The following is a 14087-nucleotide window of genomic DNA, read 5'->3' on the forward strand; positions in this document are numbered from 1 at the left end:
TCTTTTTTCTGTTATTGTGGACTCCCTGCACGAGATTCTGTTTACAAAAAAAAAACAATGTATAGTTCTTTGTTACATGATCTGCCTAAAGTTAATGGTAGTGGAGGGCGTGGGAAATGAGGCTCTTAGTTTGAGCTATGTTCGGAAAATCTGCGCCCTCTACTAAATACCCCATACGAACGGGGAGATTGTAAAGACGGAGCACCGGCTCTTCCGGGTGCACCACAGCTCAAAGCCGTGCTCCGCCCCTCACCTCTGTCCGCGCCCATCTGCTTCGGGCCGTTCCTCCCTCCGCTCTTCCCCTCGAATCTTTTCATCCGCTTTCCCCTGTCTCCGCCCCTCCACCCTCTCCCCTTCGCTTCCTACCAGAAGCTGTCACTTCTGCAGGAGGGGCTCGAAAGTTTGAAACATCTAACGCCTCATAGAAGAAGAGAGACTCCCGCCATCGGCACGCTCCTGCATCCCTGTACATCCCAGAGGAAACCATGAGGAAGACCCCAACAAGGCGATCTGGCCGCCTGCAGGCGAGTTCTGGCGCAGTGGTGCCTCAGAAGGACGAGAGGCATTTCTTTAGCTCGGACTACAAGCTCGAAGGGCGCCTTAGATTTAGACTTGTTGTTTTTTAGGCCATTTGTAAAAAATAGAAACGCATTTGCTACTTTTCAGGGAGCCTCGTAAATTGTATATGAGCTGAGCTTCCCTGGGCCTGTGAGAAGGCCCGTCTGTAGAGGGATGCTTGCCGTTGAGTGAATAAAAACACCTATCTCCCGAAACCATATTTCATTTCTCTAAACTCCTAGTACTGAAATCTGTATATCTGGGGTTTCCTCTGTGTGAAGATTTCTTGCTGCGCTCATATTCATTATCCTTTTCTAAACGAGAGGTTTAAGACTTGACACAAACCTTTTTTTATGCTGGCAGTTTTCATTTTAGCGCTAACTCGACCCGAAGGCATTGGTATCGCTTTCACGAACACCAGTTAGATGACACAAGGACCCGTTAATTTTTGTGGACAGGATGAGATTAAGTGATTTGCCCAGAATGTTGAGGCGACGCCACGACTGGAACCTGGAGCCCTCACTTTCAAAGTCGGCAGCGCTGGCTCTTAGCCACCTCGCCTTTTTCTTTGTTTCCTATTACCGGACGTTGCACTTGCTTAGCAGCATACTTAAATATATACACCTCAAAGAAATATCACTACGCCCTCACCAGGGCCGTAAGTGTGGTGGGCGCCTCCGGGTCTCACTCCCGGAAGTAATTAAAAACGGACATTGAAACGGGTCCCTATTGGGCTTATAGTGATGTTATAAACTTCAGTGCCTAAAATACTGATCGAGTTTTGATCAATTAATGTAAAAAAGTTAAATCCATGTCAGCGATTTAGTTCCTGTTTATTCTTTAGGTTTTTCTTAATCTTGCATTCTCTAAGAGTGTTAGCTATTTCCATGAAGTTGTGTTCAGTATATATTTTTTGTGTATAAAATTACTCTTGTGTAGCGCATATTTTAAACTGAGTCACCTTCAAGTGTAAAAAGGGCTGCGACTGAGTGCTCTGCAGTTGAAGCTGAAGGCAGTGTGAGTTTCACTGTGCTTGTAGGTGGGCCAAAAAGGTGGCCAGAATAATTGGCCTCTGCAGAGCAATGGTCACTATTTGTCACAGCTGTGATTTTGTGCTACTGTACACAGTTTTCAACATATTGACAGGGCTTAAAAAACAAAACGCAGTTCTTACAGGTGCGTGGGTGTGGTATCTTTTGGAGGGAGATGTTGAAAGGAGATGGGAGGAAGAGCATTCAGGAGAGAGAGAAAAGAGGGTGCTGGAAAGAAATGAGGTGTAAGATATGCAAATAGACGAGACCTGGAATGAAAAAGGCTTACCTGTCTAATATATAGTGAATTCAGTGGGAGTGATGGCAACATTCTGACGATCACTACCCTTTCTACAGTCCTCCGTAATGTTTAATTTACAGTCTCTCAATACTAAAATTTAAACATTTTAAAATATCCACAACAAAATCATTGTTACTCATTTATTTTCTACCGCTAACAACCTTTGCTAAAGCCAGAGGTCCTGGCTGGTTTTAATTAAAAATCAGATGTATTGTGTATCTCAATGCACTAGCAGAATGCGCTGAGAGGAGCAAAAATACTGGTCATGTGGCACACTTTAGGAATCATGTAAATATAGTTTGTGTTTAAGCCATGCCCTTAATTATAAAGGCTGTGCCTGTTTTGGAACCCCTCAATTTTTTCATTCCACCTAAAGCCTCATACAAAGCACAGATGTAAATGCTCATATATCTCATACACAATGTGCCTGTGCGCTCTGAACCGGGATTGGGCAAAGATGCACAACACCCTGTGCGCACATACAACAGTCCACATGCATAAAGATTAGCTTGCAACACCTTGTGGCCAATTCAAAAGGTAAATATACATGTGTGTAGTTTCTCAAATGTAGTACACTTAGCTGTAACTCCACTTTTTTGATATTAAGCATTTCTGCGTGGAGATTTACACCAGGGTTTAGATTTGCATGTCTACACCAGTGGGTGGAGTCTGTTCCAACATAATGTATGAGTGGAAAGTTACTGCTAGTAACTTTTCATCTTTTGGTCGCAATCTCCGTAGGAGAAAGTAAAGGGACATGTAATAAAGTTTTTATTATTTAAAATGATATTTAATATAGTTTAATGTGTATTATAAATGTGAACTAATTAAAAATATGTATTACCTTGGGACTAGTAAAATAAAATGTTACAGCACGTTAACTCATCAAATTAAGGGGGTTATTCTAACTTTGGAGGAGGTGTTAATCTGTCCCAAAAGTGACGGAAAAGTGACGGATTTACCACCAGCCGTATTACGAGTCCATTATATCCTATGGAACTCGTAATACGGCTGGTGGTATATCCGTCACTTTACCGTCACTTTTGGGACGGATTAACACTCCTCCAAAGTTAGAATAACCCCCTAAGTGTTGTTAAATAATAAAATAACATAGACTTATTTAAATATATAAACATTAACATTTTTTGAAAACTTGATTTAATGTGTTCAAGCATTGTAAATGAAGAATTTTCCATTGTAAATGAAAAATTAATAATTATACTTAAATGCTTAAAAAAAAAAAAAAAAAAAATATATATATATATATATATATATCTACACACACATTTCATCTAAACTTTAGGTGAAGTCGCGGACAACTCCTGAATTGCAAAGAAAGTTTAATACACCAAGCATGCCTTTGGTGATAGCGTACTTGGTGTATTAAATTTTCTTTGCAATACAGGAGTTCTCTGCAACTTCCTTCACTTTTGGGTGAGATTATATTTTGGGCTTCCGGAGCCCGACGTGGACCACTGTTTCAGGGCCCTTGAACTTTGGCTTGTTATGATACATAGTTAAATGTCAAACTAATTTAGTTAATTTATCATAAGTTTCTAAGGGGTCTTATGTAATTCAATTCCTTCCCTCCATTGTTATCAATGGGATAGTGTAACAGTACCAGTGGTTGACCATGTGTGTTGTTTGACTTGTTCCAAGCCAGGATTGGAGTACATTTTTAGGGCTGTAGTAACTTTCGGAGTGTATTTTGTGACTTGCAATGGTCGAATTCATTTTGCTGGTATATTTTGTTTTAGCATGTTCCTCTCAAACCCAGCTTTAAATTTCTTGTAACCCTACCGATTTTGAGGAATTTCCTATTTACCCAACACTCACCCAGTCACAATAGCATACTTATATGTGCAGAGGACTCTGCCACTGTGGCGCAGGTCTTCAAACAGAAATATCAGAGGCCTCCAGCTGTAGGTTTGCAAATTACATTTTGTTGCATGTGAGCAGTATTGCTTTAGTACTACTTTATAGTCTACAAAGTGCAGTTTGTAAATCAAGCTTGTGTGCACACACTACACATCTGTGCTCCTACAACACTGTCTAATCACAAACACTCCACGTACACCAACATTGATTTCGTTATATTCAAACCTTGACACTTAATCCTTGACATGATGAAATAAAATGTAATCCATTCAATATTAATACAAAGATTAATTTAATTATCCAGCATAGTTTGTTGGCTCACTAAGTGAGACGTTTTTAGGTCTCACCTACCAGATAGCCTCTAGCTTTCTGTTTGCGAAAGACTGGCTTAGACCCCACCCATTGGTCACCATTGGTTGGCTTTATTGTCACTCTTATTTGCCTGTTTCATTTTTGATGGCTTACCATTCACTTCTTGTGTTTGTGCCTCCCCTGGAGCATAGCTATTTACCATCATGTTGATTTCATGACTTGTATTCCTCTACTGCTCATCTTCAGGGAACTACTTTTTTATTTTAACACCCCATGAGAATGCACACGTTTTCTAACTCTTTCCCTTGTTTGCTGCTTCCCCATCCCCCAAACACCCACCACTTCCTCACCGTTTTGGTCCATTATCTCAGACACCCCCTCCCCCCCAGAGGAGGGACGAAGAAAAAAAGCTTGTCCACTGCTTCACCCACAACCTCTCTGGCTTTTCCGTTTTTTTTCTGGCCTTTCTAGGACAAGCCACATTTCACCCCACCCCATCCGCTTGCCCTACTTACTTCCCCACTGATCCCTGAACCCCCTGCTGTCCTTCCAGTTTTCTGTACTTGTAGTTTTTGGAGGGTCTGGCGACTCTGATTTACTCCTGGGCCATTATGCAGTGCAAAAAAATACTACATTATATTTTTTTATTTACTGATTCAAATTAAGTGTGCCATCTTGGATCATTAAATTAACACAAAACAAAATTGTTTGTGTCATTCCATAGGCATGCACATGTGTAGTGATGTATGTGCACATGTATTTGCTCCCCTATGGCTATGTCATTTTTTTTTTTTTCTTGTGGCAAATCCAGTAGTTCAAAAAGGTGTGACCTGTTGGCTTTACCATGCTTGTTTCAAAATAGTCCCTAAAATGATGCCTTTTCCTTGAAATGTTTTATTGTGATAAGTGTGAGTGAAGATTTTACCAAAAAAGGGCTAGGACTGCTGAACAGTCACAGGTGCCATCTTAAAACCATCAACATACATTCTATTGGGAGCCCCCAGTTTCCGCTCACGCACTTGCTTCACCCATGAGCAAACATCTTCACTGTGCTTGGAGCCCAATCTAGTGTGCATGCACACCCCATTATACCCCTGAGTACCCTCTCCACCTCAGGCACAAGTATGATTACATACACACCCAACCACTCTACGCATGATCATTCACACCACCTTCCATGTGAGTATACCCTATCACCTTGTTTATAAGTAACCCCACCCACCCCAAACAGGCAGATCCACACACTTAATTTCATTCATAAGCTCATTCCCCATCAAGTGCACGTAGCCAGTCTTCTACCTCTACCTCATGGGCCCTTTCAACTAGCCTCAGCCACGGAGTTGACTTGACTGAGTCTAATCCCAGTTTACATAAAATAAGCACATCATGTGAGGCTTGTGACAGACAGAAGAGGTGACTTTGTGCCCGAGGCACCTAGGGCAGCCCTAAAGCAGCCTACTGGCTCACTATATAATAACCCTTAGGTACGATTTCACAGCTCCTAAAACATTCATGCCTCCCTGCCTGTAGCTGCCAAGTGGAGGCATAACGACTGTACCTTAGGACAAAACTACCTTTTAAAGAAGCCGCACTTTGTGTCTGCAAATGTGAACTTAAGCATTGAAAATGCAGAAGCGAGACTACAAGCCCAACAGTACAACACGCTATGGTGTATGCCAGGGGTTGGGCTAGCAAAGCATATGTGGTATGACACTTGCTGGCATCATTGCGGGGGATAAAGAGCAGGATCCCGTTTCCGGTGGCTCAATATGTTTAATAGGAGAAGTTATACATATCTATTTAAATACAACTAGTTTTTATATTATTTATTTCTCTATAAGGCACATCAAGTATTAACAGTGCCTCCGTGCGGTCCATGACCCATTGTTAAAATTTTACGAAGGAATTGGGTCAGTATTGAACTATGCCATCTGTTAGGCTGCCTTTTTCCAACATCCCCTTTTGCATGTTTAAAACGATATTCCATGAAGGCTTTTGGAAAAAAAGATTGCTGGGATTGTATTTGTTTTGAGGAATAGAGGATCATCAACATGTAAATACTCACAAAAACTCACTCATTCAGACACATGCAGGCACACATGCACCCTCCACCATACCAACATCACCCTACCACCACTATTGCCACTCTACCCTAGCCATAGCCACCCTAACCACCACCTCTCTAACCAACACCTACATAACAACCATCCTTTCATTCATCTTGACTCTCAATTCCCCTAGAAGCTTGTCATTTATGCACAACGATTTTGAACTCATTACTGTTTTCATGGAAAGATGTGGCCTAAATTTGTTCCTGCTTACTTTTGATTAACTTGTTCTCACCTGAAACTTTGCATCTAGGTAAGCAAAGTTGGCCTTTTCTATGGAAATCAATACGTGAACGTGCAGAAGGAACTTTATGGTAGGATGTTGCTGTGAACCCTAGGGGGAGCGCTCCCTGGGCAGATTCACATTTTGCAGAAAGTTCATATTTGATTGCCTTGTGCGTTTTAATTGTTGTGCAGTGGCAATAAGAAAATGTAGTGTTCATCACGTTACGTGGCATGCTTTTAATAAAGTATCCTACCAGTGCAGTCAACCCTCTTTTGAAGACTGGTTGTGTGGGCTTTCCTTCCTTTTTTGTGTCTCTCCCTCCCCTGGAGCATGGCCTTATTACTTGTGCCAATTCACTCTGTATTTTGTAGACAATCCTTTTTTTTCTTTTTGGTTAAACACTCCATTAGCATGCATGTGCTTTCCGGCTGTGTCTCTCGTGTACTTCTCCTCGCCACTCCAACGGGCTCCATGTTGCTCCTGCCCTTGTTCTTCTCCCCTCCACTCTTTCGTGTTGTGCTTGCCCTTGAGTGCTTCAGCCTTCAGATTCCTGTCTCACTCCTGTGCTTCTCCCCGTTCCACTTTCCACTCTCACTTGTGTGCTTCTGTTCCCCCACATTCCACATTGCTCTTTCTCACAGGTGATAAATGCTTCTCCCGCCATCCTTCGTGTTGCTATCAACCCTGCCCTCCGCGATGCTTCCACCCGCCACACCCTCCATGTTGCTTCTCCCCTCTCTCTCCTTGTTCCTTCCCCAACCCACTTTTTAACACAAAATGCGTTTGTACTCCTTTGTTTATTTATCAGTCCAATTTAGATCAGTCAATAAAGAGGAGGGAAAAAGCACCAGCACATTTTGTAGGCATGTGAATGTGTGATGCATGAAACGACACGGCAGAGCCATAGCATCATTTAATTTATTTATTTTTACTTTCCTCCTTAAAACAGCATTGCTAAAAAAACATGGGCAGAGCAGTAGGTCCCACAGGTGAGACCTGTAGGCCGTGCCAATGCTTGTTGTACTGTTAGGATAAAATTGATATTTTTTAAAACTCCAGTTCACCCCATTCCAAATCAATCCAGCCAAACCCATTCAACCCTACTCCAATCCACCCCGCCCCACTCCCGTCCACCCCACCTCAATCCACTCCACCTCAGTCCACTCCATCCACTCTACTACAGTCCAATACACTCAATCCATTTTACCCCACTCCAATCCATCCCCCTCAATGCAATCCACCCATTCTGTTCTACCCCACCCCAATCCACCCCACCCCACCCCATTTCAGTCCATCCCACTCCAGCCCACACCACTCCATTCAAGCCCACACCACCCCAGTCCACCCCACTGTAACCCAGTCCACCCCACCCCACTCCAGTCCAGGGTAATCCACCCCACTCCAAACCATCCTACTCTAATCCAATCCACACCAGTCCTATCACTCCAATCCACCCTCCCCAAACCAATCTAATCCAACCAACTCCAATCCAATCTACCCCACCCCATTTCAATCTACCCACCTTCAATCCACCCTACTCCACTCAATCCAACTTGCTCTACCCCAATCCAGGCCACCCAAATATACTCCAATCCAATCCACTCCATTACTTGAATCCACTCTTACCAACTCCACCCCACACCACTCTATGCCACTGCAGCATGTGACACTGCACTCTGACACTTTCTGCACTGAACAGTACTCCCCTGTACTTAACTGTGACACTAATCCAACAAATCCAGTCTATGACACTCTACTACCCCCACTCCACTCAAGCACACTCCACGCCACTAACTTTTAGCAATGCTGAACAGCAGCCACACTGGTGTACAACATGGCAAAAACACATTGCCAAAGCCAATAAGTTGTGTATAGGCAAGACCTATTGGCCTTGTCAATGCTTGTTATTTTTTTAGCTTGTATGGGATTTATATCCTCTTCATGTCTTTACCCTCCCTTAGAGCATGGAGTCATTACTTGGCCTTCCACTGTTCGTTTTCCATGTGCTACTTTTTTGTTTTTGTTTAAGCACTCTGAGATTGCATGTTTTTTCCAGCTATCCCCCTCATGTACTCCCACTCCCCTCTCACCCCCACAAATGTGCTTCTTCCTGCCTGCTACACATTGCTGTCTTTAGCCCGCTTGATTCCCCCCACCCTCCGTGTTGCTTCGCCCCCACCCTCCAGCACCATTTTGCTTTTGCCCCCACCCACGCCCACTGTTGCGTCCACCCCGTGTTGTTCCCCTTTCCCCATCAACGTTAAAAATACTTTCTTTTTAGTTATGGATCTAATTCGGATCGGTAAATAAAAAGAAAAAAGAATGTCATTTTGTAGGCCCTTGCATGGATTGTGCTGGTGCCGACAAACTGACTCAGTCAGCGGCAAAGGTTTTTTTATTTTTTTATTATTTTTAATTCTTTAGACATTGTGTGGCTAAAAACATTGGCAAAGCCTATAGTTCCAAAATGTGAGACCTATTGGCCTTTCCAATACTTTTGCACTTCAGTGCGCTCAATGCATTACAGAAGTTAACTATTCGCCGGTGCGTGCGTATGTGTATGCAGGCATATGTCCAAAACGCTCTACGGCTGCATCATTTATACACGCATCCTCCTTGCAGCCCACATCAATTCCGTTGTTGATGCTTTGTTTCTCACTGTGGTGCTGGTAACCCACTATGGCATCTGCTTTCTTTTCTTCATTGAGTCATTGTGAGTTTTGGTTCCTCTGAGGCATGGGGCAGCCCCTGGTAACTGAGATGTATCAGTGGTGGGTGCTGTCATTTGCAACTTTTGCCCCAGGGCCTCAAGTACTATTGAACGAACCCCTTTTATTCACTTAGCTTGCCTGTGGCATTCGTGCTGTGATAGGGCTTACTTCAACAGGTGATCACGTTTCAAGCTCAGTTTCAGTACAAGAAGGTAATCAGACATTAGAAACTCAATGATCAAGTCGTAGTTATTACTTAAAACTCTTTGTTCTCGAGTAAGTTAAGTAAATATGCATGACCAAAGCATTTAGAACACCCTAGCACCATTTGTGAGGGGGCTATGACCTGAAGACAGTTTTACACAGTTTGTAAGGTAAGGCGCTACAGTCAGAATAACATTGGATTATATGGCAATGTTATCCTAGCGGTCCGAGTCTGTATCAGTAGCAATTTCGGGTCTAAGTTATTTAATATGGATGATGCAGTATGTAGAATGCACACAATATTTCATGCATCTACACGCACCACGCGGTGTACCCACATCAGCATCCATGCACCGCGCATTCCATACACGGACCATTTCATCCACCCACTTCTGTTCGCTGACATGCCAGCGATCGTGAGACCACACACAACGTAATGCCTTCTTTCACACACCAGTGACCCACCTTGCACCGCATTGTGCACACACCCACATATGTCACATGCATACTGACACTCTTCTCACACAAATACCAACCCACCTAGACAAAAACATCACCTCTTGCTTTTGCGCACATACACAGACTACCTCACATGCATGCCGAGCACAACACTTCACATAGGACTCTTGACAGGAGAGCTCACTGTGGTTACTGAGGGGTGTCTCACTCCTTCATTGCGCTCTCCCTTGCGCGCACACGCTCTTTCTAAAAGATCATACATTTACCATATGAAGTAGGGAGCAAATGGAAATCACACTTGGGCACTCCTCACGAGGGGTCCCCCCGTGTTTGGCGCGAGGTATATCGCACCTGAAAAATAACATTACTGCACGGAAACTTTATCGTGTGGGATAAATGGCACCCATTATGAATAATCGCCAAATAATGAGGCATCTATAACAGGAGTTACTGCACATACCAGTAATTATCAGCGATGTCGTTAAGAGGACCAAGTGTCCTACACACTCACGGCAATTTGATGACCCCAATCAAAATGTGTTTATTTTAGTTTTACAATTTTCCTCCCCTCTCTCCCCAGTATGCGAAATTAAATACTTGGTTTGGATAACAGCAGCTTAGAATTTTGTACTGGCAACTCTTAACACGCAGTCGGGATTCTGATTCTTGAAACCTGGCATTAAACTACTTCAGTATTCCTTGTTATTTAAGATAATCTATACCAAACGAGTGTGTTTCCAGCCACCCGCACCCCCCCCTCCCGCTTAGGTTTGATCTCCTGGACTCGTGCAACATCATGACGGGTTCCCTCTTTCAGAGATCTTCCCTTCAGTACCGATATTGGATCTCCACAAGGCTCATCGAAGAACCCTCTCTCCTTCAACGCCTACCCGAAGGCACTACCCAGCCCCCACTAAGTCCTTCAGTCTGCTACAAGTATGCCAATGGCGCACACATCATCCTGAAGCTAGATTGCCCACAGCCTAGACAATCCCACATTGGACCATTGTTTCTGAGCCGTCCCTTAAAGGCCCATCCCCCACCCAAGTAAGACTTCACAAAGAACCAGCACAATATACCCTTAACTTCAGACTATGACCACTGCTGGCCACCCCTGTCTTCAAGAAGGCGTGCATGGGTGGAACTTCCTTCTTTGTAGGTGCAGCAATATTATGGAACTCTCCCTTTCAAAATAAGAAACATCCAAGACAGATTGGTCCTCAGGAATGCAGCAATGACCCACCCGGCTCTTGCTCCAGAGATGATGTAGGATGGCACTTGCCAAAACAAGCAGTACACCTTGCACTCAAGGAGGCTATGAATAACAGAGGTTTCAAGCCCCAGTGCAACCAGGAACTGGAACTAAATCTCCTTCACAAAGTGGTAGGTGTGATCACGTGTGCAACATTCTCACTCTGCGTCATTCCACTCATCACAATGACAGGAAAAGATCATACTACTACTCACCAAACACAAGCCCAGACCACAGCCGCATAGGCTACACCCACAGGATTCCAACAAGGCACAACTATTGTATAAGGTTCTCATCACTGCGGTACTTGTGGATGCGCATCAACATGTTACAAAACAAGAACACCATGCTTGTCCTTGTGTACAACTTCAAAACACTCCCACATATGACTGGCCACAATTCCACGTCCTTCCATTCAACCACACTTTATGGAGTAGCATGTTGTCAATCCACGTCTGTGCCTTGGTGGCTCGCAGGGGCATGAAGTGCTATCTGAATGCAGCTACAGTATAATACCATGTCCGAGATCAGCTGTGACTGACAATTGTTTTGGGTCACCACTGTGTGAATCAGTCAGTTGCCTACACCTCCACACCACTGGTGTCCAAGACTTGCAATGCTAACACAAGGCCTAACAGCTTATCATATGTTGTTATGTCTCCATGTCATCCATGCCATCACATTCTTCTATATAACAGGCATCAGTATCTGCCATACGTCACCACTAGGTACCATCTGGTTGTATCTAGAAATACATGTTATGTTGCTGGGAAGGGATATGTCCAAATTACTGTGAAAATGCATCTTTTCTACAAGCGTTCTCTTTGCAGTCCACATCACTTCCAGACTCTTTGTCACTGTAATACAGCTAATCCACTATAGAAGATGTTTTCTTTTCCTCATCCATTCTCTGAGTTTTGGTTTCCTTTGAGGCATGGAATAGTTAATGGTAGCTGAGAAGTACCAGTGGGAAGTGCTGTAATTTGCGCTGTGTATCCCACTGTATACTTGCTTCACCTATGGTTTTCAGGTCATGCAGTTAAAGCTTACTCGGGTAGGTGATTCCTTTCAAACTCAAATACAGTACAAGGAGGTAAACAGACGTTCTAAACTAAATGTCCAGTCTTGGACATTACTTTAAAAATGAACATCGTGCAGGTCTTTGTTCTCAGTTAGGTAAATAGGTAAAATATGCATGAGCGAAAAAAATATAGGATCCTAGCACCAACTGGAAACGAGATATGACTCCAAACAGTTTTATGCAGCTTGCAAAGTAATAACATTGCAGTATATAGCAGTCTTATCCCAGCGGCCTGAGACACTGAGGCTGTTGCAATTTCGTGTCCCAGTAGTTTACCATGGATGATGTTGCCCATTGAATCCAAGTATCAGACAAAATATTACTAATGTATTAAAGATGTTACAGACAAGCAGTTTGCTTTAGTTTCTCAGCTGCCCACTGTTCAAGAAGGAAAAATAAAAATCTTGGGCCTTCATTTTGAGTTCCCTGGTGTTATCACATACAAATGTATCACAAGTTACTGCCTGAATTAGGGATTCTGACAGATGCGGTAAGTTTGTGCAGAATTGGGGCAAACAAAAATACAGCAGGTGTTTAAGAGGACCAGTTCGCCAATAACAATCCTAAAGGGATTTGTCCCAGGAAAATGGCCCCTCAATTCGTTAATTGTACGTGGATGTCAGTGCAGGAACACTTACTTGCAGCGTTATTCCACACACCACAGAAGTGTCAAAGAAACTCTGCGCTCAGGCGCCTTAAAAGTGTTATTATCGAAAATAAAAATACAATTGTGAATCACAAAAGCGGCCAGAAAGACCTGCCGCCCTCTACCTTCGCCAATAGTTGCGTAAAATATATGCAGCTAAGGAAAGACACAAGTATATAGTATTTAACAAATAGGCCTCCATAGGAGATGGCATGGTTCCCTGGAAAATCAAGGGGGTACACGGGTACCAGGGACGGAAATTAGAAAGAAAGAAGATGACCTTCAGCTATATGAATGTAAACCTTCTAGGCCAAGCAAGCTAATCAACTCTTTCTCATGTCCAGAGCCAAGATGTGAAAAGGAGACTCCTAGCTTATCCATTTAGGCATTGCTAACATAGGCAATAAATCATGTGTGCAGCATTAGAGTTCTGCTAAGGCAGTGGTACACATTATCAACTCCTCCCACCTACACTATTTTGAGTACATCAGTAGTCCTAAGCTATTCCCTTCCAAATTCATTTTTGGGTCAAGACCACCAGATCTCCTTATTGTTGACAACAACTCTCAATTCGAATGGATGTTTACCCCATTGTAGAACAAATAGGTGGGTAGGAGGCCTATTCCCAAAAGAAAAAGGCAGTGATAATGTAATCCATATATATACATATATAGACACACACACACACACACAATAGGTACTCTAAAATTAGATACAATGAGGGTTTAACAAGATGAAAAATAAAGTAAATTAAATCTAAAATAAAATTGAACAGCAAATTAACATTTATGTATAAAAAGGATTACTTAAAACCAATTAAGACACACATGTATATGAAAAACCTAAAATGTGAATAAACTTAATACACACACATAAGCTAACAAACAGCAGGTACCTACAAAGTGTCAGTATAAAGGTACTCCCAATGCAGTGACTCTATGTAGTGGCTGCTATGTAATGCCTCCCAAAGTACTTATCTGCAGTGTAATGACATACAGCCTCTGGGAATAGCTGGCCAGCTATTTCCTTAAACTGTTCAGATGTGCTGATGTTTCAGGCCCCTCTCCCCATAGAGTAGTAGAACCCAGTGCAAACTATGGACTTTTTCAACTGGGCTCTTGCCCCTAGAGACTTAATTCCAGCTGGACCAAGCAGCTGAATACTTTCATATCACCTATGCCCTCACAACAGTTCAGGACTCATAACTCTTCACTTAGGAGATTTTTCAACTGACGCTGTAGTTGCCTGATAGGCAGTCACTCGGGGGGACTTCTGGTGAACCAGGATGTGGTGGTGGAGAGCTACAGTGGTCTGGCATAT

The 14087-nt window shown here is 43.1% G+C and overlaps 1 protein-coding gene across 5 annotated transcripts in view; it reads left to right on the forward strand.

Moving 5' to 3' along the window:
- The first annotated feature begins 220 nt into the window (after positions 1-220).
- LOC138259377 (5'-3' exonuclease PLD3-like) overlaps positions 221-14087 on the forward strand; it is a 106611-nt gene continuing 92744 nt past the window's right edge. For all 5 annotated transcript variants that reach the window (XR_011198712.1, XM_069207074.1, XM_069207076.1 and 2 more), the window contains exon 1: positions 221-524. Coding sequence is in view for 4 of the 5 variants with exons in the window: in XM_069207074.1 (XP_069063175.1) it covers positions 486-524 (39 nt within the window). In the remaining variant the exon portion in view is untranslated. The remainder of the gene's footprint in view (positions 525-14087) is intronic.

The sequence above is a fragment of the Pleurodeles waltl genome, chromosome 9, assembly GCF_031143425.1.
Source record: "Pleurodeles waltl isolate 20211129_DDA chromosome 9, aPleWal1.hap1.20221129, whole genome shotgun sequence".
Lineage (NCBI taxonomy): Eukaryota > Metazoa > Chordata > Amphibia > Caudata > Salamandridae > Pleurodeles > Pleurodeles waltl.